This window comes from Salvelinus alpinus, chromosome 6 (assembly GCF_045679555.1).
Source record: "Salvelinus alpinus chromosome 6, SLU_Salpinus.1, whole genome shotgun sequence".
Classification (NCBI taxonomy): Eukaryota; Metazoa; Chordata; class Actinopteri; order Salmoniformes; family Salmonidae; genus Salvelinus; species Salvelinus alpinus.
The window spans coordinates 88,747,826-88,774,074 of record NC_092091.1 but is presented as its reverse complement, the minus strand read 5'-3'; the positions used below and the strand labels follow the sequence as shown (position 1 = coordinate 88,774,074).

The 26,249-nt window shown below is 41.8% G+C and overlaps 1 protein-coding gene across 11 annotated transcripts in view; it reads left to right on the top strand.

Annotated features, from left to right (window-relative positions):
* Positions 1 to 26,249, top strand: part of kdm4c (lysine (K)-specific demethylase 4C) — a 79,863-nt gene that overhangs the window by 30,386 nt on the left and 23,228 nt on the right. For all 11 annotated transcript variants that reach the window (XR_011675776.1, XM_071408278.1, XM_071408271.1 and 8 more), the window contains 2 exons: positions 20,465 to 20,541; positions 20,686 to 20,741. Coding sequence is in view for 10 of the 11 variants with exons in the window: in XM_071408278.1 (XP_071264379.1) it covers positions 20,465 to 20,541; positions 20,686 to 20,741 (133 nt within the window). In the remaining variant the exon portion in view is untranslated. The remainder of the gene's footprint in view (positions 1 to 20,464; positions 20,542 to 20,685; positions 20,742 to 26,249) is intronic.

The following is a 26,249-nucleotide window of genomic DNA, read 5'->3' as shown; positions in this document are numbered from 1 at the left end:
TTTCTGGCAGTCTGTATTGTAGTGGATACGGAACGTTCTCTTTCTGGCAGTCTGTATTGTAGTGGATATGGAACGTTCTCTTTCTGGCAGTCTGTATTATAGTGGATACGGAACGTTCTCTTTCTGGCAGTCTGTATTGTAGTGGATACGGAACGTTCTCTTTCTGGCAGTCTGTATTGTAGTGGATACGGAACGTTCTCTTTCTGGCAGTCTGTATTGTAGTGGATACGGAACGTTCTCTTTCTGGCAGTCTGTATTGTAGTGGATACGGAACGTTCTCTTTCTGGCAGTCTGTATTGTAGTGGATACGGAACGTTCTCTTTCTGGCAGTCTGTATTGTAGTGGATACGGAACGTTCTCTTTCTGGCAGTCTGTATTGTAGTGGATACGGAACGTTCTCTTTCTGGCAGTCTGTATTGTAGTGGATACGGAACGTTCTCTTTCTGGCAGTCTGTATTGTAGTGGATACGGAACGTTCTCTTTCTGGCAGTCTGTATTGTAGTGGATACGGAACGTTCTCTTTCTGGCAGTCTGTATTGTAGTGGATACGGAACGTTCTCTTTCTGGCAGTCTGTATTGTAGTGGATACGGAACGTTCTCTTTCTGGCAGTCTGTATTGTAGTGGATACGGAACGTTCTCTTTCTGGCAGTCTGTATTGTAGTGGATACGGAACGTTCTCTTTCTGGCAGTCTGTATTGTAGTGGATACGGAACGTTCTCTTTCTGGCAGTCTGTATTGTAGTGGATACGGAACGTTCTCTTTCTGGCAGTCTGTATTGTAGTGGATACGGAACGTTCTCTTTCTGGCAGTCTGTATTGTAGTGGATACGGAACGTTCTCTTTCTGGCAGTCTGTATTGTAGTGAATATGGAACGTTCTCTTTCTGGCAGTCTGTATTGTAGTGGATACGGAACGTTCTCTTTCTGGCAGTCTGTATTGTAGTGGATATGGAACGTTCTCTTTCTGGCAGTCTGTATTGTAGTGGATATGGAACGTTCTCTTTCTGGCAGTCTGTTTAGTAGTGAATATGGAACGTTCTCTTTCTGGCAGTCTGTATTGTAGTGGATATGGAACGTTCTCTTTCTGGCAGTCTGTATTGTAGTGAATATGGAACGTTCTCTTTCTGGCAGTCTGTATTGTAGTGGATATGGAACGTTCTCTTTATGGCAGTCTGTATTGTAGTGGATACGGAACGTTCTCTTTCTGGCAGTCTGTAGTGGATATGGAACGTTCTCTTTCTGGCAGTCTGTATTGTAGTAGATATGGAACGTTCTCTTTCTGGCAGTCTGTATTGTAGTGAATATGGAACATTCTCTTTCTGGCAGTCTGTATTGTAGTGAATATGGAACATTCTCTTTCTGGCAGTCTGTATTGTAGTGAATATGGAACATTCTCTTTCTGGCAGTCTGTATTGTAGTGAATATGGAACATTCTCTTTCTGGCAGTCTGTATTGTAGTGAATATGGAACATTCTCTTTCTGGCAGTCTGTATTATAGTGAATATGGAACATTCTCTTTCTGGCAGTCTGTATTGTAGTGGATATGGAACGTTCTCTTTCTGGCAGTCTGTATTGTAGTGAATATGGAACGTTCTCTTTCTGGCAGTCTGTATTGTAGTGGATATGGAACGTTCTCTTTCTGGCAGTCTGTATTATGGTGGATATGGAACTTTCTCTTTCAGGCAGTCTGTTTAGTAGTGAATATGGAACGTTCTCTTTCAGGCAGTCTGTTTAGTAGTGAATATGGAACGTTCTCTTTCTGGCAGTCTGTATTGTAGTGGATATGGAACGTTCTCTTTCTGGCAGTCTGTATTGTAGTGGATATGGAATGTTCTCTTTCTGGCAGTCTGTATTGTAGTGGATATGGAACGTTCTCTTTCTGGCAGTCTGTATTGTAGTGGATATGGAACGTTCTCTTTCTGGCAGTCTGTATTGTAGTGGATATGGAATGTTCTCTTTCTGGCAGTCTGTATTGTAGTGGATATGGAATGTTCTCTTTCTGGCAGTCTGTATTATAGTGGATATGGAACGTTCTCTTTCAGGCAGTCTGTATTGTAGTGGATATGGAACGTTCTCTTTCTGGCAGTCTGTATTGTAGTGAATATGGAACGTTCTCTTTCTGGCAGTCTGTATTGTAGTGAATATGGAACGTTCTCTTTCTGGCAGTCTGTATTATAGTGGATATGGAACGTTCTCTTTCTGGCAGTCTGTATTGTAGTGGATATGGAACGTTCTCTTTCTGGCAGTCTGTATTGTAGTGAATATGGAACGTTCTCTTTCTGGCAGTCTGTATTATAGTGGATATGGAACGTTCTCTTTCTGGCAGTCTGTATTGTAGTGGATATGGAACGTTCTCTTTCTGGCAGTCTGTATTGTAGTGAATATGGAACGTTCTCTTTCTGGCAGTCTGTATTGTAGTGAATATGGAACGTTCTCTTTCTGGCAGTCTGTATTGTAGTGGATATGGAACGTTCTCTTTATGGCAGTCTGTATTGTAGTGAATACAGGACGTTCTCTTTCTGGCAGTCTGTATTATAGTGGATATGGAACGTTCTCTTTCTGACAGTCTGTATTGTAGTGGATATGGAACGTTCTCTTTCTGGCAGTCTGTATTGTAGTGGATACGGAACGTTCTCTTTCTGGCAGTCTGTATTGTAGTGGATACGGAACGTTCTCTTTCTGGCAGTCTGTATTGTAGTGGATATGGAACGTTCTCTTTCTGGCAGTCTGTATTGTAGTGGATATGGAACGTTCTCTTTCTGGCAGTCTGTTTAGTAGTGAATATGGAACGTTCTCTTTCTGGCAGTCTGTATTGTAGTGGATATGGAACGTTCTCTTTCTGGCAGTCTGTATTGTAGTGAATATGGAACGTTCTCTTTCTGGCAGTCTGTATTGTAGTGGATATGGAACGTTCTCTTTCTGGCAGTCTGTATTGTAGTGGATACGGAACGTTCTCTTTCTGGCAGTCTGTAGTGGATATGGAACGTTCTCTTTCTGGCAGTCTGTATTGTAGTAGATATGGAACGTTCTCTTTCTGGCAGTCTGTATTGTAGTGAATATGGAACATTCTCTTTCTGGCAGTCTGTATTGTAGTGGATATGGAACGTTCTCTTTCTGGCAGTCTGTATTGTAGTGAATATGGAACGTTCTCTTTCTGGCAGTCTGTATTGTAGTGGATATGGAACGTTCTCTTTCTGGCAGTCTGTATTATGGTGGATATGGAACTTTCTCTTTCAGGCAGTCTGTTTAGTAGTGAATATGGAACGTTCTCTTTCAGGCAGTCTGTTTAGTAGTGAATATGGAACGTTCTCTTTCTGGCAGTCTGTATTGTAGTGGATATGGAACGTTCTCTTTCTGGCAGTCTGTATTGTAGTGGATATGGAATGTTCTCTTTCTGGCAGTCTGTATTGTAGTGGATATGGAACGTTCTCTTTCTGGCAGTCTGTATTGTAGTGGATATGGAACGTTCTCTTTCTGGCAGTCTGTATTGTAGTGGATATGGAATGTTCTCTTTCTGGCAGTCTGTATTGTAGTGGATATGGAATGTTCTCTTTCTGGCAGTCTGTATTATAGTGGATATGGAACGTTCTCTTTCTGGCAGTCTGTATTGTAGTGGATATGGAATGTTCTCTTTCTGGCAGTCTGTATTGTAGTGGATATGGAACGTTCTCTTTATGGCAGTCTGTATTGTAGTGAATACAGGACGTTCTCTTTCTGGCAGTCTGTATTATAGTGGATATGGAACGTTCTCTTTCTGACAGTCTGTATTGTAGTGGATATGGAACGTTCTCTTTCTGGCAGTCTGTATTGTAGTGGATATGGAACGTTCTCTTTCTGGCAGTCTGTATTGTAGTGGATATGGAACGTTCTCTTTCTGGCAGTCTGTATTGTAGTGGATATGGAACGTTCTCTTTCTGGCAGTCTGTTTAGTAGTGAATATGGAACGTTCTCTTTCTGGCAGTCTGTATTGTAGTGGATATGGAACGTTCTCTTTCTGACAGTCTGTATTATAGTGGATATGGAACGTTCTCTTTCTGGCAGTCTGTATTGTAGTGGATATGGAACGTTCTCTTTCTGGCAGTCTGTTTAGTAGTGAATATGGAACGTTCTCTTTCTGGCAGTCTGTATTGTAGTGGATATGGAACGTTCTCTTTCTGGCAGTCTGTATTGTAGTGGATATGGAACGTTCTCTTTCTGGCAGTCTGTATTGTAGTGAATATGGAACGTTCTCTTTCTGGCAGTCTGTATTGTAGTGGATATGGAACGTTCTCTTTATGGCAGTCTGTATTGTAGTGGATACGGAACGTTCTCTTTCTGGCAGTCTGTAGTGGATATGGAACGTTCTCTTTCTGGCAGTCTGTATTGTAGTAGATATGGAACGTTCTCTTTCTGGCAGTCTGTATTGTAGTGAATATGGAACATTCTCTTTCTGGCAGTCTGTATTGTAGTGAATATGGAACATTCTCTTTCTGGCAGTCTGTATTGTAGTGAATATGGAACATTCTCTTTCTGGCAGTCTGTATTGTAGTGAATATGGAACATTCTCTTTCTGGCAGTCTGTATTGTAGTGAATATGGAACATTCTCTTTCTGGCAGTCTGTATTATAGTGAATATGGAACATTCTCTTTCTGGCAGTCTGTATTGTAGTGGATATGGAACGTTCTCTTTCTGGCAGTCTGTATTGTAGTGAATATGGAACGTTCTCTTTCTGGCAGTCTGTATTGTAGTGGATATGGAACGTTCTCTTTCTGGCAGTCTGTATTATGGTGGATATGGAACTTTCTCTTTCAGGCAGTCTGTTTAGTAGTGAATATGGAACGTTCTCTTTCAGGCAGTCTGTTTAGTAGTGAATATGGAACGTTCTCTTTCTGGCAGTCTGTATTGTAGTGGATATGGAACGTTCTCTTTCTGGCAGTCTGTATTGTAGTGGATATGGAATGTTCTCTTTCTGGCAGTCTGTATTGTAGTGGATATGGAACGTTCTCTTTCTGGCAGTCTGTATTGTAGTGGATATGGAACGTTCTCTTTCTGGCAGTCTGTATTGTAGTGGATATGGAATGTTCTCTTTCTGGCAGTCTGTATTGTAGTGGATATGGAATGTTCTCTTTCTGGCAGTCTGTATTATAGTGGATATGGAACGTTCTCTTTCAGGCAGTCTGTATTGTAGTGGATATGGAACGTTCTCTTTCTGGCAGTCTGTATTGTAGTGAATATGGAACGTTCTCTTTCTGGCAGTCTGTATTGTAGTGAATATGGAACGTTCTCTTTCTGGCAGTCTGTATTATAGTGGATATGGAACGTTCTCTTTCTGGCAGTCTGTATTGTAGTGGATATGGAACGTTCTCTTTCTGGCAGTCTGTATTGTAGTGAATATGGAACGTTCTCTTTCTGGCAGTCTGTATTATAGTGGATATGGAACGTTCTCTTTCTGGCAGTCTGTATTGTAGTGGATATGGAACGTTCTCTTTCTGGCAGTCTGTATTGTAGTGAATATGGAACGTTCTCTTTCTGGCAGTCTGTATTGTAGTGAATATGGAACGTTCTCTTTCTGGCAGTCTGTATTGTAGTGGATATGGAACGTTCTCTTTATGGCAGTCTGTATTGTAGTGAATACAGGACGTTCTCTTTCTGGCAGTCTGTATTATAGTGGATATGGAACGTTCTCTTTCTGACAGTCTGTATTGTAGTGGATATGGAACGTTCTCTTTCTGGCAGTCTGTATTGTAGTGGATACGGAACGTTCTCTTTCTGGCAGTCTGTATTGTAGTGGATACGGAACGTTCTCTTTCTGGCAGTCTGTATTGTAGTGGATATGGAACGTTCTCTTTCTGGCAGTCTGTATTGTAGTGGATATGGAACGTTCTCTTTCTGGCAGTCTGTTTAGTAGTGAATATGGAACGTTCTCTTTCTGGCAGTCTGTATTGTAGTGGATATGGAACGTTCTCTTTCTGGCAGTCTGTATTGTAGTGAATATGGAACGTTCTCTTTCTGGCAGTCTGTATTGTAGTGGATATGGAACGTTCTCTTTCTGGCAGTCTGTATTGTAGTGGATACGGAACGTTCTCTTTCTGGCAGTCTGTAGTGGATATGGAACGTTCTCTTTCTGGCAGTCTGTATTGTAGTAGATATGGAACGTTCTCTTTCTGGCAGTCTGTATTGTAGTGAATATGGAACATTCTCTTTCTGGCAGTCTGTATTGTAGTGGATATGGAACGTTCTCTTTCTGGCAGTCTGTATTGTAGTGAATATGGAACGTTCTCTTTCTGGCAGTCTGTATTGTAGTGGATATGGAACGTTCTCTTTCTGGCAGTCTGTATTATGGTGGATATGGAACTTTCTCTTTCAGGCAGTCTGTTTAGTAGTGAATATGGAACGTTCTCTTTCAGGCAGTCTGTTTAGTAGTGAATATGGAACGTTCTCTTTCTGGCAGTCTGTATTGTAGTGGATATGGAACGTTCTCTTTCTGGCAGTCTGTATTGTAGTGGATATGGAATGTTCTCTTTCTGGCAGTCTGTATTGTAGTGGATATGGAACGTTCTCTTTCTGGCAGTCTGTATTGTAGTGGATATGGAACGTTCTCTTTCTGGCAGTCTGTATTGTAGTGGATATGGAATGTTCTCTTTCTGGCAGTCTGTATTGTAGTGGATATGGAATGTTCTCTTTCTGGCAGTCTGTATTATAGTGGATATGGAACGTTCTCTTTCTGGCAGTCTGTATTGTAGTGGATATGGAATGTTCTCTTTCTGGCAGTCTGTATTGTAGTGGATATGGAACGTTCTCTTTATGGCAGTCTGTATTGTAGTGAATACAGGACGTTCTCTTTCTGGCAGTCTGTATTATAGTGGATATGGAACGTTCTCTTTCTGACAGTCTGTATTGTAGTGGATATGGAACGTTCTCTTTCTGGCAGTCTGTATTGTAGTGGATATGGAACGTTCTCTTTCTGGCAGTCTGTATTGTAGTGGATATGGAACGTTCTCTTTCTGGCAGTCTGTATTGTAGTGGATATGGAACGTTCTCTTTCTGGCAGTCTGTTTAGTAGTGAATATGGAACGTTCTCTTTCTGGCAGTCTGTATTGTAGTGGATATGGAACGTTCTCTTTCTGACAGTCTGTATTATAGTGGATATGGAACGTTCTCTTTCTGGCAGTCTGTATTGTAGTGGATATGGAACGTTCTCTTTCTGGCAGTCTGTTTAGTAGTGAATATGGAACGTTCTCTTTCTGGCAGTCTGTATTGTAGTGGATATGGAACGTTCTCTTTCTGGCAGTCTGTATTGTAGTGGATATGGAACGTTCTCTTTCTGGCAGTCTGTATTGTAGTGGATATGGAACGTTCTCTTTCTGGCAGTCTGTTTAGTAGTGAATATGGAACGTTCTCTTTCTGGCAGTCTGTATTGTAGTGGATATGGAACGTTCTCTTTCTGACAGTCTGTATTATAGTGGATATGGAACGTTCTCTTTCTGGCAGTCTGTATTGTAGTGGATATGGAACGTTCTCTTTCTGGCAGTCTGTTTCGTAGTGAATATGGAACGTTCTCTTTCTGGCAGTCTGTATTGTAGTGGATATGGAACGTTCTCTTTCTGGCAGTCTGTATTGTAGTGGATATGGAACGTTCTCTTTCTGGCAGTCTGTATTGTAGTGAATATGGAACGCTCTCTTTCTGACAGTCTGTATTGTAGTGAATACAGGACGTTCTCTTTCTGGCAGTCTGTATTGTAGTGAATATGGAACGTTCTCTTTCTGACAGTCTGTATTGTAGTGGATATGGAACGTTCTCTTTCTGGCAGTCTGTATTGTAGTGAATATGGAACGTTCTCTTTCTGGCAGTCTGTATTGTAGTGAATATGGAACGTTCTCTTTCTGGCAGTCTGTATTGTAGTAGATATGGAACGTTCTCTTTCTGGCAGTCTGTATTGTAGTGGATATGGAACGTTCTCTTTCTGGCAGTCTGTATTGTAGTGAATACAGGACGTTCTCTTTCTGGCAGTCTGTATTGTAGTGGATATGGAACGTTCTCTTTCTGGCAGTCTGTATTGTAGTGAATATGGAACGTTCTCTTTCTGACAGTCTGTATTGTAGTGGATATGGAACGTTCTCTTTCTGGCAGTCTGTATTGTAGTGGATATGGAACGTTCTCTTTCTGACAGTCTGTATTGTAGTGAATATGGAACGTTCTCTTTCTGGCAGTCTGTATTGTAGTAGATATGGAACGTTCTCTTTCTGGCAGTCTGTATTGTAGTGGATATGGAACGTTCTCTTTCTGGCAGTCTGTACTGTAGTGAATACAGGACGTTCTCTTTCTGGCAGTCTGTATTGTAGTGGATATGGAACGTTCTCTTTCTGGCAGTCTGTATTGTAGTGAATATGGAACGTTCTCTTTCTGACAGTCTGTATTGTAGTGGATATGGAACGTTCTCTTTCTGGCAGTCTGTATTGTAGTGGATATGGAACGTTCTCTTTCTGACAGTCTGTATTGTAGTGGATATGGAACGTTCTCTTTCTGGCAGTCTGTATTGTAGTGGATACGGAACGTTCTCTTTCTGGCAGTCTGTATTGTAGTGGATACGGAACGTTCTCTTTCTGGCAGTCTGTATTGTAGTGGATATGGAACGTTCTCTTTCTGGCAGTCTGTATTGTAGTGGATATGGAACGTTCTCTTTCTGGCAGTCTGTTTAGTAGTGAATATGGAACGTTCTCTTTCTGGCAGTCTGTATTGTAGTGGATATGGAACGTTCTCTTTCTGGCAGTCTGTATTGTAGTGAATATGGAACGTTCTCTTTCTGGCAGTCTGTATTGTAGTGGATATGGAACGTTCTCTTTCTGGCAGTCTGTATTGTAGTGGATACGGAACGTTCTCTTTCTGGCAGTCTGTAGTGGATATGGAACGTTCTCTTTCTGGCAGTCTGTATTGTAGTAGATATGGAACGTTCTCTTTCTGGCAGTCTGTATTGTAGTGAATATGGAACATTCTCTTTCTGGCAGTCTGTATTGTAGTGGATATGGAACGTTCTCTTTCTGGCAGTCTGTATTGTAGTGAATATGGAACGTTCTCTTTCTGGCAGTCTGTATTGTAGTGGATATGGAACGTTCTCTTTCTGGCAGTCTGTATTATGGTGGATATGGAACTTTCTCTTTCAGGCAGTCTGTTTAGTAGTGAATATGGAACGTTCTCTTTCAGGCAGTCTGTTTAGTAGTGAATATGGAACGTTCTCTTTCTGGCAGTCTGTATTGTAGTGGATATGGAACGTTCTCTTTCTGGCAGTCTGTATTGTATTGGATATGGAATGTTCTCTTTCTGGCAGTCTGTATTGTAGTGGATATGGAACGTTCTCTTTCTGGCAGTCTGTATTGTAGTGGATATGGAACGTTCTCTTTCTGGCAGTCTGTATTGTAGTGGATATGGAATGTTCTCTTTCTGGCAGTCTGTATTGTAGTGGATATGGAATGTTCTCTTTCTGGCAGTCTGTATTATAGTGGATATGGAACGTTCTCTTTCAGGCAGTCTGTATTGTAGTGGATATGGAACGTTCTCTTTCTGGCAGTCTGTATTGTAGTGAATATGGAACGTTCTCTTTCTGGCAGTCTGTATTGTAGTGAATATGGAACGTTCTCTTTCTGGCAGTCTGTATTATAGTGGATATGGAACGTTCTCTTTCTGGCAGTCTGTATTGTAGTGGATATGGAACGTTCTCTTTCTGGCAGTCTGTATTGTAGTGAATATGGAACGTTCTCTTTCTGGCAGTCTGTATTATAGTGGATATGGAACGTTCTCTTTCTGGCAGTCTGTATTGTAGTGGATATGGAACGTTCTCTTTCTGGCAGTCTGTATTGTAGTGAATATGGAACGTTCTCTTTCTGGCAGTCTGTATTGTAGTGAATATGGAACGTTCTCTTTCTGTCAGTCTGTATTGTAGTGGATATGGAACGTTCTCTTTATGGCAGTCTGTATTGTAGTGAATACAGGACGTTCTCTTTCTGGCAGTCTGTATTATAGTGGATATGGAACGTTCTCTTTCTGACAGTCTGTATTGTAGTGGATATGGAACGTTCTCTTTCTGGCAGTCTGTATTGTAGTGGATATGGAACGTTCTCTTTCTGGCAGTCTGTATTGTAGTGGATATGGAACGTTCTCTTTCTGACAGTCTGTATTATAGTGGATATGGAACGTTCTCTTTCTGGCAGTCTGTATTGTAGTGGATATGGAACGTTCTCTTTCTGGCAGTCTGTTTAGTAGTGAATATGGAACGTTCTCTTTCTGGCAGTCTGTATTGTAGTGGATATGGAACGTTCTCTTTCTGGCAGTCTGTATTGTAGTGGATATGGAACGTTCTCTTTCTGGCAGTCTGTATTGTAGTGGATATGGAACGTTCTCTTTCTGGCAGTCTGTTTAGTAGTGAATATGGAACGTTCTCTTTCTGGCAGTCTGTATTGTAGTGGATATGGAACGTTCTCTTTCTGACAGTCTGTATTATAGTGGATATGGAACGTTCTCTTTCTGGCAGTCTGTATTGTAGTGGATATGGAACGTTCTCTTTCTGGCAGTCTGTTTAGTAGTGAATATGGAACGTTCTCTTTCTGGCAGTCTGTATTGTAGTGGATATGGAACGTTCTCTTTCTGGCAGTCTGTATTGTAGTGGATATGGAACGTTCTCTTTCTGGCAGTCTGTATTGTAGTGGATATGGAACGTTCTCTTTCTGACAGTCTGTATTATAGTGGATATGGAACGTTCTCTTTCTGGCAGTCTATTGTAGTGGATATGGAACGTTCTCTTTCTGGCAGTCTGTTTAGTAGTGAATATGGAACGTTCTCTTTCTGGCAGTCTGTATTGTAGTGGATATGGAACGTTCTCTTTCTGGCAGTCTGTATTGTAGTGGATATGGAACGTTCTCTTTCCGGCAGTCTGTTTAGTAGTGAATATGGAACGTTCTCTTTCTGGCAGTCTGTATTGTAGTGGATATGGAACGTTCTCTTTCTGGCAGTCTGTTTAGTAGTGAATATGGAACGTTCTCTTTCTGGCAGTCTGTATTGTAGTGGATATGGAACGTTCTCTTTCTGGCAGTCTGTATTGTAGTAGATATGGAACGTTCTCTTTCTGGCAGTCTGTATTGTAGTGGATATGGAACGTTCTCTTTCTGGCAGTCTGTATTGTAGTGGATATGGAACGTTCTCTTTATGGCAGTCTGTATTGTAGTGAATACAGGACGTTCTCTTTCTGGCAGTCTGTATTATAGTGGATATGGAACGTTCTCTTTCTGGCAGTCTGTATTGTAGTAGATATGGAACGTTCTCTTTCTGGCAGTCTGTATTGTAGTGGATATGGAACGTTCTCTTTCTGGCAGTCTGTATTGTAGTGGATATGGAACGTTCTCTTTATGGCAGTCTGTATTGTAGTGGATATGGAACGTTCTCTTTCTGGCAGTCTGTATTGTAGTAGATATGGAACGTTCTCTTTCTGGCAGTCTGTATTGTAGTGGATATGGAACGTTCTCTTTCTGGCAGTCTGTATTGTAGTGGATATGGAACGTTCTCTTTATGGCAGTCTGTATTGTAGTGAATACAGGACGTTCTCTTTCTGGCAGTCTGTATTATAGTGGATATGGAACGTTCTCTTTCTGGCAGTCTGTATTGTAGTAGATATGGAACGTTCTCTTTCTGGCAGTCTGTATTGTAGTGGATATGGAACGTTCTCTTTCTGGCAGTCTGTATTGTAGTGGATATGGAACGTTCTCTTTATGGCAGTCTGTATTGTAGTGAATACAGGACGTTCTCTTTCTGGCAGTCTGTATTATAGTGGATATGGAACGTTCTCTTTCTGGCAGTCTGTATTGTAGTAGATATGGAACGTTCTCTTTCTGGCAGTCTGTATTGTAGTGGATATGGAACGTTCTCTTTCTGGCAGTCTGTATTGTAGTGGATATGGAACGTTCTCTTTCTGGCAGTCTTTTTAGTAGTGGATATGGAACGTTCTCTTTATGGCAGTCTGTATTGTAGTGAATACAGGACGTTCTCTTTCTGGCAGTCTGTATTATAGTGGATATGGAACGTTCTCTTTCTGACAGTCTGTATTGTAGTGGATATGGAACGTTCTCTTTCTGGCAGTCTGTATTGTAGTGGATATGGAACGTTCTCTTTCTGGCAGTCTGTATTGTAGTGGATATGGAACGTTCTCTTTCTGGCAGTCTGTATTGTAGTGGATATGGAACGTTCTCTTTCTGGCAGTCTGTTTAGTAGTGAATATGGAACGTTCTCTTTCTGGCAGTCTGTATTGTAGTGGATATGGAACGTTCTCTTTCTGACAGTCTGTATTATAGTGGATATGGAACGTTCTCTTTCTGGCAGTCTGTATTGTAGTGGATATGGAACGTTCTCTTTCTGGCAGTCTGTTTAGTAGTGAATATGGAACGTTCTCTTTCTGGCAGTCTGTATTGTAGTGGATATGGAACGTTCTCTTTCTGGCAGTCTGTATTGTAGTGGATATGGAACGTTCTCTTTCTGGCAGTCTGTATTGTAGTGGATATGGAACGTTCTCTTTCTGGCAGTCTGTTTAGTAGTGAATATGGAACGTTCTCTTTCTGGCAGTCTGTATTGTAGTGGATATGGAACGTTCTCTTTCTGACAGTCTGTATTATAGTGGATATGGAACGTTCTCTTTCTGGCAGTCTGTATTGTAGTGGATATGGAACGTTCTCTTTCTGGCAGTCTGTTTAGTAGTGAATATGGAACGTTCTCTTTCTGGCAGTCTGTATTGTAGTGGATATGGAACGTTCTCTTTTCTGGCAGTCTGTATTGTAGTGGATATGGAACGTTCTCTTTCTGGCAGTCTGTATTGTAGTGAATATGGAACGCTCTCTTTCTGACAGTCTGTATTGTAGTGAATACAGGACGTTCTCTTTCTGGCAGTCTGTATTGTAGTGAATATGGAACGTTCTCTTTCTGACAGTCTGTATTGTAGTGGATATGGAACGTTCTCTTTCTGGCAGTCTGTATTGTAGTGAATATGGAACGTTCTCTTTCTGGCAGTCTGTATTGTAGTGAATATGGAACGTTCTCTTTCTGGCAGTCTGTATTGTAGTAGATATGGAACGTTCTCTTTCTGGCAGTCTGTATTGTAGTGGATATGGAACGTTCTCTTTCTGGCAGTCTGTATTGTAGTGAATACAGGACGTTCTCTTTCTGGCAGTCTGTATTGTAGTGGATATGGAACGTTCTCTTTCTGGCAGTCTGTATTGTAGTGAATATGGAACGTTCTCTTTCTGACAGTCTGTATTGTAGTGGATATGGAACGTTCTCTTTCTGGCAGTCTGTATTGTAGTGGATATGGAACGTTCTCTTTCTGACAGTCTGTATTGTAGTGAATATGGAACGTTCTCTTTCTGGCAGTCTGTATTGTAGTAGATATGGAACGTTCTCTTTCTGGCAGTCTGTATTGTAGTGGATATGGAACGTTCTCTTTCTGGCAGTCTGTACTGTAGTGAATACAGGACGTTCTCTTTCTGGCAGTCTGTATTGTAGTGGATATGGAACGTTCTCTTTCTGGCAGTCTGTATTGTAGTGAATATGGAACGTTCTCTTTCTGACAGTCTGTATTGTAGTGGATATGGAACGTTCTCTTTCTGGCAGTCTGTATTGTAGTGGATATGGAACGTTCTCTTTCTGACAGTCTGTATTGTAGTGGATATGGAACGTTCTCTTTCTGGCAGTCTGTATTGTAGTGGATACGGAACGTTCTCTTTCTGGCAGTCTGTATTGTAGTGGATACGGAACGTTCTCTTTCTGGCAGTCTGTATTGTAGTGGATATGGAACGTTCTCTTTCTGGCAGTCTGTATTGTAGTGGATATGGAACGTTCTCTTTCTGGCAGTCTGTTTAGTAGTGAATATGGAACGTTCTCTTTCTGGCAGTCTGTATTGTAGTGGATATGGAACGTTCTCTTTCTGGCAGTCTGTATTGTAGTGAATATGGAACGTTCTCTTTCTGGCAGTCTGTATTGTAGTGGATATGGAACGTTCTCTTTCTGGCAGTCTGTATTGTAGTGGATACGGAACGTTCTCTTTCTGGCAGTCTGTAGTGGATATGGAACGTTCTCTTTCTGGCAGTCTGTATTGTAGTAGATATGGAACGTTCTCTTTCTGGCAGTCTGTATTGTAGTGAATATGGAACATTCTCTTTCTGGCAGTCTGTATTGTAGTGGATATGGAACGTTCTCTTTCTGGCAGTCTGTATTGTAGTGAATATGGAACGTTCTCTTTCTGGCAGTCTGTATTGTAGTGGATATGGAACGTTCTCTTTCTGGCAGTCTGTATTATGGTGGATATGGAACTTTCTCTTTCAGGCAGTCTGTTTAGTAGTGAATATGGAACGTTCTCTTTCAGGCAGTCTGTTTAGTAGTGAATATGGAACGTTCTCTTTCTGGCAGTCTGTATTGTAGTGGATATGGAACGTTCTCTTTCTGGCAGTCTGTATTGTATTGGATATGGAATGTTCTCTTTCTGGCAGTCTGTATTGTAGTGGATATGGAACGTTCTCTTTCTGGCAGTCTGTATTGTAGTGGATATGGAACGTTCTCTTTCTGGCAGTCTGTATTGTAGTGGATATGGAATGTTCTCTTTCTGGCAGTCTGTATTGTAGTGGATATGGAATGTTCTCTTTCTGGCAGTCTGTATTATAGTGGATATGGAACGTTCTCTTTCAGGCAGTCTGTATTGTAGTGGATATGGAACGTTCTCTTTCTGGCAGTCTGTATTGTAGTGAATATGGAACGTTCTCTTTCTGGCAGTCTGTATTGTAGTGAATATGGAACGTTCTCTTTCTGGCAGTCTGTATTATAGTGGATATGGAACGTTCTCTTTCTGGCAGTCTGTATTGTAGTGGATATGGAACGTTCTCTTTCTGGCAGTCTGTATTGTAGTGAATATGGAACGTTCTCTTTCTGGCAGTCTGTATTATAGTGGATATGGAACGTTCTCTTTCTGGCAGTCTGTATTGTAGTGGATATGGAACGTTCTCTTTCTGGCAGTCTGTATTGTAGTGAATATGGAACGTTCTCTTTCTGGCAGTCTGTATTGTAGTGAATATGGAACGTTCTCTTTCTGTCAGTCTGTATTGTAGTGGATATGGAACGTTCTCTTTATGGCAGTCTGTATTGTAGTGAATACAGGACGTTCTCTTTCTGGCAGTCTGTATTATAGTGGATATGGAACGTTCTCTTTCTGACAGTCTGTATTGTAGTGGATATGGAACGTTCTCTTTCTGGCAGTCTGTATTGTAGTGGATATGGAACGTTCTCTTTCTGGCAGTCTGTATTGTAGTGGATATGGAACGTTCTCTTTCTGACAGTCTGTATTATAGTGGATATGGAACGTTCTCTTTCTGGCAGTCTGTATTGTAGTGGATATGGAACGTTCTCTTTCTGGCAGTCTGTTTAGTAGTGAATATGGAACGTTCTCTTTCTGGCAGTCTGTATTGTAGTGGATATGGAACGTTCTCTTTCTGGCAGTCTGTATTGTAGTGGATATGGAACGTTCTCTTTCTGGCAGTCTGTATTGTAGTGGATATGGAACGTTCTCTTTCTGGCAGTCTGTTTAGTAGTGAATATGGAACGTTCTCTTTCTGGCAGTCTGTATTGTAGTGGATATGGAACGTTCTCTTTCTGACAGTCTGTATTATAGTGGATATGGAACGTTCTCTTTCTGGCAGTCTGTATTGTAGTGGATATGGAACGTTCTCTTTCTGGCAGTCTGTTTAGTAGTGAATATGGAACGTTCTCTTTCTGGCAGTCTGTATTGTAGTGGATATGGAACGTTCTCTTTCTGGCAGTCTGTATTGTAGTGGATATGGAACGTTCTCTTTCTGGCAGTCTGTATTGTAGTGGATATGGAACGTTCTCTTTCTGACAGTCTGTATTATAGTGGATATGGAACGTTCTCTTTCTGGCAGTCTATTGTAGTGGATATGGAACGTTCTCTTTCTGGCAGTCTGTTTAGTAGTGAATATGGAACGTTCTCTTTCTGGCAGTCTGTATTGTAGTGGATATGGAACGTTCTCTTTCTGGCAGTCTGTATTGTAGTGGATATGGAACGTTCTCTTTCCGGCAGTCTGTTTAGTAGTGAATATGGAACGTTCTCTTTCTGGCAGTCTGTATTGTAGTGGATATGGAACGTTCTCTTTCTGGCAGTCTGTTTAGTAGTGAATATGGAACGTTCTCTTTCTGGCAGTCTGTATTGTAGTGGATATGGAACGTTCTCTTTCTGGCAGTCTGTATTGTAGTAGATATGGAACGTTCTCTTTCTGGCAGTCTGTATTGTAGTGGATATGGAACGTTCTCTTTCTGGCAGTCTGTATTGTAGTGGATATGGAACGTTCTCTTTATGGCAGTCTGTATTGTAGTGAATACAGGACGTTCTCTTTCTGGCAGTCTGTATTATAGTGGATATGGAACGTTCTCTTTCTGGCAGTCTGTATTGTAGTAGATATGGAACGTTCTCTTTCTGGCAGTCTGTATTGTAGTGGATATGGAACGTTCTCTTTCTGGCAGTCTGTATTGTAGTGGATATGGAACGTTCTCTTTATGGCAGTCTGTATTGTAGTGAATACAGGACGTTCTCTTTCTGGCAGTCTGTATTATAGTGGATATGGAACGTTCTCTTTCTGGCAGTCTGTATTGTAGTAGATATGGAACGTTCTCTTTCTGGCAGTCTGTATTGTAGTGGATATGGAACGTTCTCTTTCTGGCAGTCTGTATTGTAGTGGATATGGAACGTTCTCTTTCTGGCAGTCTTTTTAGTAGTGAATATGGAACGTTCTCTTTCTGGCAGTCTGTATTGTAGTGGATATGGAACGTTCTCTTTCTGACAGTCTGTCTTATAGTGGATATGGAACGTTCTCTTTCTGGCAGTCTGTATTGTAGTGGATATGGAACGTTCTCTTTCTGGCAGTCTGTTTAGTAGTGAATATGGAACGTTCTCTTTCTGGCAGTCTGTATTGTAGTGGATATGGAACGTTCTCTTTCTGGCAGTCTGTTTAGTAGTGAATATGGAACGTTCTCTTTCTGGCAGTCTGTATTGTAGTGGATATGGAACGTTCTCTTTCTGGCAGTCTGTTTAGTAGTGAATATGGAACGTTCTCTTTCTGGCAGTCTGTATTGTAGTGGATATGGAACGTTCTCTTTCTGGCAGTCTGTATTGTAGTAGATATGGAACGTTCTCTTTCTGGCAGTCTGTATTGTAGTGGATATGGAACGTTCTCTTTCTGGCAGTCTGTATTGTAGTAGATATGGAACGTTCTCTTTCTGGCAGTCTGTATTGTAGTGGATATGGAACGTTCTCTTTCAGGCAGTCTGTATTGTAGTGAATATGGAACGTTCTCTTTCTGGCAGTCTGTATTGTAGTGAATATGGAACGTTCTCTTTCTGACAGTCTGTATTGTAGTGGATATGGAACGTTCTCTTTCAGGCAGTCTGTATTGTAGTGGATATGGAACGTTCTCTTTCTGGCAGTCTGTATTGTAGTGAATATGGAACGTTCTCTTTCTGACAGTCTGTATTGTAGTGGATATGGAACGTTCTCTTTCTGGCAGTCTGTATTGTAGTGGATACGGAACGTTCTCTTTCAGGCAGTCTGTGTTGTAGTGAATATGGAACGTTCTCTTTCTGGCAGTCTGTATTGTAGTGGATATGGAACTTTCTGGCAGTCTGTATTATAGTGGATACGGAACGTTCTCTTTCTGGCAGTCTGTATTGTAGTGAATACAGGACGTTTTCTTTCTGGCAGTCTGTATTATAGTGGATATGGAACGTTCTCTTTCTGGCAGTCTGTATTGTAGTGAATACAGGACGTTCTCTTTCTGGCAGTCTGTATTGTAGTTGATATGGAACGTTCTCTTTCTGGCAGTCTGTATTGTAGTGAATACAGGACGTTCTCTTTCTGGCAGTCTGTATTATAGTGGATATGGAACGTTCTCTTTATGGCAGTCTGTATTGTAGTAGATATGGAACATTCTCTTTCTGGCAGTCTGTATTGTAGTGAATACAGGACGTTCTCTTTCTGGCAGTCTGTATTATAGTGGATATGGAACGTTCTCTTTCTGGCAGTCTGTATTGTAGTGGATATGGAACGTTCTCTTTCTGGCAGTCTGTATTGTAGTGGATATGGAACGTTCTCTTTCTGGCAGTCTGTATTGTAGTGAATACAGGACGTTCTCTTTCTGGCAGTCTGTATTATAGTGGATATGGAACGTTCTCTTTATGGCAGTCTGTATTGTAGTGAATATGGAACGTTCTCTTTCTGGCAGTCTGTATTGTAGTGGATATGGAACGTTCTCTTTATGGCAGTCTGTATTGTAGTAGATATGGAGCGTTCTCTTTCTGGCAGTCTGTATTGTAGTGGATATGGAACGTTCTCTTTCTGGCAGTCTGTATTGTAGTGGATATGGAACGTTCTCTTTCTGGCAGTCTGTATTATAGTGGATATGGAACGTTCTCTTTATGGCAGTCTGTATTGTAGTAGATATGGAACGTTCTCTTTCTGGCAGTCTGTATTGTAGTGGATATGGAACGTTCTCTTTCTGGCAGTCTGTATTGTAGTGGATATGGAACGTTCTCTTTCTGGCAGTCTGTATTATAGTGGATATGGAACGTTCTCTTTCTGGCAGTCTTTATAGTAGTGAATATGGAACGTTCTCTTTCTGGCAGTCTGTTTAGTAGTGAATATGGAACGTTCTCTTTCTGGCAGTCTGTATTGTAGTGGATATGGAACGTTCTCTTTCTGGCAGTCTGTATTATGGTGGATATGGAACGTTCTCTTTCTGGCAGTCTGTTTAGTAGTGAATATGGAACGTTCTCTTTCTGGCAGTCTGTTTAGTAGTGAATATGGAACGTTCTCTTTCTGGCAGTCTGTATTGTAGTGAATATGGAACGTTCTCTTTCTGGCAGTCTGTATTGTAGTGAATACAGGACGTTCTCTTTCTGGCAGTCTGTATTGTAGTGAATATGGAACGTTCTCTTTCTGGCAGTCTGTATTATGGTGGATATGGAACGTTCTCTTTCTGGCAGTCTGTTTAGTAGTGAATATGGAACGTTCTCTTTCTGGCAGTCTGTTTAGTAGTGAATATGGAACGTTCTCTTTCTGGCAGTCTGTATTGTAGTGAATATGGAACGTTCTCTTTCTGGCAGTCTGTATTGTAGTGAATACAGGACGTTCTCTTTCTGGCAGTCTGTATTGTAGTGAATATGGAACGTTCTCTTTCTGGCAGTCTGTATTGTAGTGAATATGGAACGTTCTCTTTCTGGCAGTCTGTATTGTAGTGGATATGGAACGTTCTCTTTCTGGCAGTCTGTATTGTAGTAGATATGGAACATTCTCTTTCTGGCAGTCTGTATTGTAGTGAATACAGGACGTTCTCTTTCTGGCAGTCTGTATTGTAGTGGATATGGAACGTTCTCTTTCTGGCAGTCTGTATTGTAGTAGATATGGAACATTCTCTTTCTGGCAGTCTGTATTGTAGTAGATATGGAACATTCTCTTTCTGGCAGTCTGTATTGTAGTAGATATGGAACATTCTCTTTCTGGCAGTCTGTATTGTAGTGAATACAGGACGTTCTCTTTCTGGCAGTCTGTATTATAGTGGATATGGAACGTTCTCTTTATGGCAGTCTGTATTGTAGTAGATATGGAACGTTCTCTTTCTGGCAGTCTGTATTGTAGTGAATATGGAACGTTCTCTTTCTGGCAGTCTGTATTGTAGTGAATATGGAACGTTCTCTTTCAGGCAGTCTGTATTATAGTGGATACGGAACGTTCTCTTTCTGGCAGTCTGTATTGTAGTGAATATGGAACGTTCTCTTTCTGACAGTCTGTATTGTAGTGAATATGGAACGTTCTCTTTCTGACAGTCTGTATTATAGTGGATATGGAACGTTCTCTTTCTGGCAGTCTGTATTGTAGTGAATATGGAACGTTCTCTTTCTGGCAGTCTGTATTGTAGTGAATATGGAACGTTCTCTTTCTGGCAGTCTGTATTGTAGTGAATATGGAACGTTCTCTTTCAGGCAGTCTGTATTATAGTGGATACGGAACGTTCTCTTTCTGGCAGTCTGTATTGTAGTGAATATGGAACGTTCTCTTTCTGACAGTCTGTATTGTAGTGAATATGGAACGTTCTCTTTCTGACAGTCTGTATTATAGTGGATATGGAACGTTCTCTTTCTGGCAGTCTGTATTGTAGTGAATATGGAACATTCTCTTTCTGGCAGTCTGTATTGTAGTGAATATGGAACGTTCTCTTTCTGGCAGTCTGTATTGTAGTGGATACGGAACATTCTCTTTTTAGCTGTTACTATGTCCTCTGACTGTCCATGTGGTCTTCCCCGTGTAGACTGTGTTAGAGGAGATAGGCTCTGTTGTGATGGGATATTGTGTGGTTGCGTTCTGTGTTTTTATGCCCCTTCCTGTATCGTCACCGCTAGGTTGCTATGGCGTTGCCGCTGATGATGTCAGCGAGGACTGGTCGTGTGATCGCTGTGCGGACGAAACCTTGACGGCTGTAAGTAGCCAATGAGATGTGTTTCTTCTGTATGACATCACTTTAATAGATGTTGTTGATTTGATAAGTCTATGAACATTTATTCATGATTGAAATGATGGATGGATGGATGTAATCTCCCTCTTCTTTCTCTCTCTCTCCCAGGAGTGTTGTCTGTGTAATCTGAGAGGAGGAGCTCTGAAGAAAACTACAGATGACAAGTAAGGACAATTTATGAATGACCCATTTAGTTATTATGAATGGCCCATTAGTTATTATGAATGGCCCATTAGTTATTATGAATGGCCCATTAGTTATTATGAATGGCCCATTAGTTAATATGAATGGCCCATTTAGTTAATATGAATGGCCCATTTAGTTATTATGAATGGTCCATTTAGTTATTATGAATGGCCCATTTAGTTATTATGAATGGCCCATTAGTTATTATGAATGGCCCATTTAGTTATTATGAATGGCCCATTAGTTATTATGAATGGCCCATTAGTTATTATGAATGGCCCATTAGTTATTATGAATGGCCCATTAGTTATTATGAATGGCCCATTAGTTATTATGAATGGCCCATTAGTTATTATGAATGGCCCATTTAGTTATTATGAATGGCCCATTTAGTTATTATGAATGGCCCATTTAGTTATTATGAATGGCCCATTTAGTTATTATGAATGGCCCATTTAGTTATTATGAATGGCCCAATAGTCATTATGAATGGCCCATTAATTCCAGTAGATTTTGTCTTTGTGGCGGTAATACGGTAAAGGTCTGATTGTCTTTGTGGCGGTAATACGGTAAAGGTCTGTCTGTCTTTGTGGTGTTAATACGGTAAAGGTCTGTCTGTCTTTGTGGTGTTAATACGGTAAAGGTCTGACTGTCTTTGTGGCGGTAATACGGTAAAGGTCTGTCTGTCTTCGTGGCGGTAATACGGTAAAGGTCTGACTGTCTTTGTGGCGGTAATACGGTAAAGGTCTGACTGTCTTTGTGGCGTTAATACGGTAAAGGTCTGACTGTCTTTGTGGCGGTAATACGGTAAAGGTCTGACTGTCTTTGTGGCGGTAATACGGTAAAGGTCTGATTGTCTTTGTGGCGTTAATACGGTAAAGGTCTGACTGTCTTTGTGGCGTTAATACGGTAAAGGTCTGACTGTCTTTGTGGCGTTAATACGGTAAAGGTCTGACTGTCTTTGTGGCGGTAATACGGTAAAGGTCTGACTGTCTTTGTGGCGGTAATACGGTAAAGGTCTGACTGTCTTTGTGGCGGTAATACGGTAAAGGTCTGTCTGTCTTTGTGGCGTTAATACGGTAAAGGTCTGTCTTTGTGGCGTTAATACGGTAAAGGTCTGACTGTCTTTGTGGTGTTAATACGGTAAAGGTCTGACTGTCTTCGTGGCGGTAATACGGTAAAGGTCTGACTGTCTTTGTGGCGTTAATACGGTAAAGGTCTGTCTGTCTTTGTGGCGTTAATACGGTAAAGGTCTGACTGTCTTTGTGGCGTTAATACGGTAAAGGTCTGACTGTCTTTGTGGCGTTAATACGGTAATGGTCTGACTGTCTTTGTGGCGGTAATACGGTAAAGGTCTGACTGTCTTTGTGGCGGTAATACGGTAAAGGTCTGACTGTCTTTGTGGCGTTAATACGGTAAAGGTCTGACTGTCTTTGTGGCGGTAATACGGTAAAGGTCTGACTGTCTTTGTGGCGGTAATACGGTAAAGGTCTGACTGTCTTTGTGGCGGTAATACGGTAAAGGTCTGACTGTCTTTGTGGCGGTAATACGGTAAAGGTCTGTCTGTCTTTGTGGCGTTAATACGGTAAAGGTCTGTCTTTGTGGCGTTAATACGGTAAAGGTCTGACTGTCTTTGTGGTGTTAATACGGTAAAGGTCTGACTGTCTTCGTGGCGGTAATACGGTAAAGGTCTGACTGTCTTTGTGGCGTTAATACGGTAAAGGTCTGTCTGTCTTTGTGGCGTTAATACGGTAAAGGTCTGACTGTCTTTGTGGCGTTAATACGGTAAAGGTCTGACTGTCTTTGTGGCGTTAATACGGTAATGGTCTGACTGTCTTTGTGGCGGTAATACGGTAAAGGTCTGACTGTCTTTGTGGCGGTAATACGGTAAAGGTCTGACTGTCTTTGTGGCGGTAATACGGTAAAGGTCTGACTGTCTTTGTGGCGGTAATACGGTAAAGGTCTGTCTGTCTTTGTGGCGTTAATACGGTAAAGGTCTGTCTTTGTGGCGTTAATACGGTAAAGGTCTGACTGTCTTCGTGGCGGTAATACGGTAAAGGTCTGACTGTCTTTGTGGCGTTAATACGGTAAAGGTCTGATTGTCTTTGTGGCGTTAATACGGTAAAGGTCTGATTGTCTTTGTGTCGGTAATACGGTAAAGGTCTGACTGTCTTTGTGGCGTTAATACGGTAAAGGTCTGACTGTCTTTGTGGCGTTAATACGGTAAAGGTCTGTCTGTCTTTGTGGCGTTAATACGGTAAAGGTCTGACTGTCTTTGTGGCGGTAATACGGTAAAGGTCTGACTGTCTTTGTGGCGTTAATACGGTAAAGGTCTGTCTGTCTTTGTGGCGTTAATACGGTAAAGGTCTGTCTGTCTTTGTGGCGTTAATACGGTAAAGGTCTGACTGTCTTTGTGGCGGTAATACGGTAAAGGTCTGACTGTCTTTGTGGCGTTAATACGGTAAAGGTCTGTCTTTGTGGCGTTAATACGGTAAAGGTCTGACTGTCTTTGTGGCGGTAATACGGTAAAGGTCTGATTGTCTTTGTGGTGTTAATACAGTAAAGGTCTGACTGTCTTTGTGGCGTTAATACGGTAAAGGTCTGACTGTCTTTGTGGCGTTAATACGGTAAAGGTCTGACTGTCTTTGTGGCGTTAATACGGTAAAGGTCTGACTGTCTTTGTGGCGGTAATACGGTAAAGGTCTGACTGTCTTTGTGGCGTTAATACGGTAAAGGTCTGACTGTCTTTGTGGCGTTAATACGGTAAAGGTCTGACTGTCTTTGTGGCGGTAATACGGTAAAGGTCTGACTGTCTTTGTGGCGTTAATACGGTAAAGGTCTGATTGTCTTTGTGGCGGTAATACGGTAAAGGTCTGACTGTCTTTGTGGCGGTAATACGGTAAAGGTCTGACTGTCTTTGTGGCGGTAATACGGTAAAGGTCTGACTGTCTTTGTGGCGTTAATACGGTAAAGGTCTGTCTGTCTTTGTGGCGTTAATACGGTAAAGGTCTGTCTGTCTTTGTGGCGTTAATACGGTAAAGGTCTGACTGTCTTTGTGGCGGTAATACGGTAAAGGTCTGACTGTCTTTGTGGCGTTAATACGGTAAAGGTCTGTCTTTGTGGCGTTAATACGGTAAAGGTCTGACTGTCTTTGTGGCGGTAATACGGTAAAGGTCTGATTGTCTTTGTGGCGTTAATACGGTAAAGGTCTGACTGTCTTTGTGGCGGTAATACGGTAAAGGTCTGACTGTCTTTGTGGCGGTAATACGGTAAAGGTCTGATTGTCTTTGTGGCGTTAATACGGTAAAGGTCTGACTGTCTTTGTGGCGTTAATACGGTAAAGGTCTGACTGTCTTTGTGGCGTTAATACGGTAAAGGTCTGACTGTCTTTGTGGCGGTAATACGGTAAAGGTCTGACTGTCTTTGTGGCGGTAATACGGTAAAGGTCTGACTGTCTTTGTGGCGGTAATACGGTAAAGGTCTGACTGTCTTTGTGGCGGTAATACGGTAAAGGTCTGTCTGTCTTTGTGGCGTTAATACGGTAAAGGTCTGTCTTTGTGGCGTTAATACGGTAAAGGTCTGACTGTCTTTGTGGTGTTAATACGGTAAAGGTCTGACTGTCTTCGTGGCGGTAATACGGTAAAGGTCTGACTGTCTTTGTGGCGTTAATACGGTAAAGGTCTGTCTGTCTTTGTGGCGTTAATACGGTAAAGGTCTGACTGTCTTTGTGGCGTTAATACGGTAAAGGTCTGACTGTCTTTGTGGCGTTAATACGGTAATGGTCTGACTGTCTTTGTGGCGGTAATACGGTAAAGGTCTGACTGTCTTTGTGGCGGTAATACGGTAAAGGTCTGACTGTCTTTGTGGCGTTAATACGGTAAAGGTCTGACTGTCTTTGTGGCGGTAATACGGTAAAGGTCTGACTGTCTTTGTGGCGGTAATACGGTAAAGGTCTGACTGTCTTTGTGGCGGTAATACGGTAAAGGTCTGACTGTCTTTGTGGCGGTAATACGGTAAAGGTCTGTCTGTCTTTGTGGCGTTAATACGGTAAAGGTCTGTCTTTGTGGCGTTAATACGGTAAAGGTCTGACTGTCTTTGTGGTGTTAATACGGTAAAGGTCTGACTGTCTTCGTGGCGGTAATACGGTAAAGGTCTGACTGTCTTTGTGGCGTTAATACGGTAAAGGTCTGTCTGTCTTTGTGGCGTTAATACGGTAAAGGTCTGACTGTCTTTGTGGCGTTAATACGGTAAAGGTCTGACTGTCTTTGTGGCGTTAATACGGTAATGGTCTGACTGTCTTTGTGGCGGTAATACGGTAAAGGTCTGACTGTCTTTGTGGCGGTAATACGGTAAAGGTCTGACTGTCTTTGTGGCGGTAATACGGTAAAGGTCTGACTGTCTTTGTGGCGGTAATACGGTAAAGGTCTGTCTGTCTTTGTGGCGTTAATACGGTAAAGGTCTGTCTTTGTGGCGTTAATACGGTAAAGGTCTGACTGTCTTCGTGGCGGTAATACGGTAAAGGTCTGACTGTCTTTGTGGCGTTAATACGGTAAAGGTCTGATTGTCTTTGTGGCGTTAATACGGTAAAGGTCTGATTGTCTTTGTGTCGGTAATACGGTAAAGGTCTGACTGTCTTTGTGGCGTTAATACGGTAAAGGTCTGACTGTCTTTGTGGCGTTAATACGGTAAAGGTCTGTCTGTCTTTGTGGCGTTAATACGGTAAAGGTCTGACTGTCTTTGTGGCGGTAATACGGTAAAGGTCTGACTGTCTTTGTGGCGTTAATACGGTAAAGGTCTGTCTGTCTTTGTGGCGTTAATACGGTAAAGGTCTGTCTGTCTTTGTGGCGTTAATACGGTAAAGGTCTGACTGTCTTTGTGGCGGTAATACGGTAAAGGTCTGACTGTCTTTGTGGCGTTAATACGGTAAAGGTCTGTCTTTGTGGCGTTAATACGGTAAAGGTCTGACTGTCTTTGTGGCGGTAATACGGTAAAGGTCTGATTGTCTTTGTGGTGTTAATACAGTAAAGGTCTGACTGTCTTTGTGGCGTTAATACGGTAAAGGTCTGACTGTCTTTGTGGCGTTAATACGGTAAAGGTCTGACTGTCTTTGTGGCGTTAATACGGTAAAGGTCTGACTGTCTTTGTGGCGGTAATACGGTAAAGGTCTGACTGTCTTTGTGGCGTTAATACGGTAAAGGTCTGACTGTCTTTGTGGCGTTAATACGGTAAAGGTCTGACTGTCTTTGTGGCGGTAATACGGTAAAGGTCTGACTGTCTTTGTGGCGTTAATACGGTAAAGGTCTGATTGTCTTTGTGGCGGTAATACGGTAAAGGTCTGACTGTCTTTGTGGCGGTAATACGGTAAAGGTCTGACTGTCTTTGTGGCGGTAATACGGTAAAGGTCTGACTGTCTTTGTGGCGTTAATACGGTAAAGGTCTGTCTGTCTTTGTGGCGTTAATACGGTAAAGGTCTGTCTGTCTTTGTG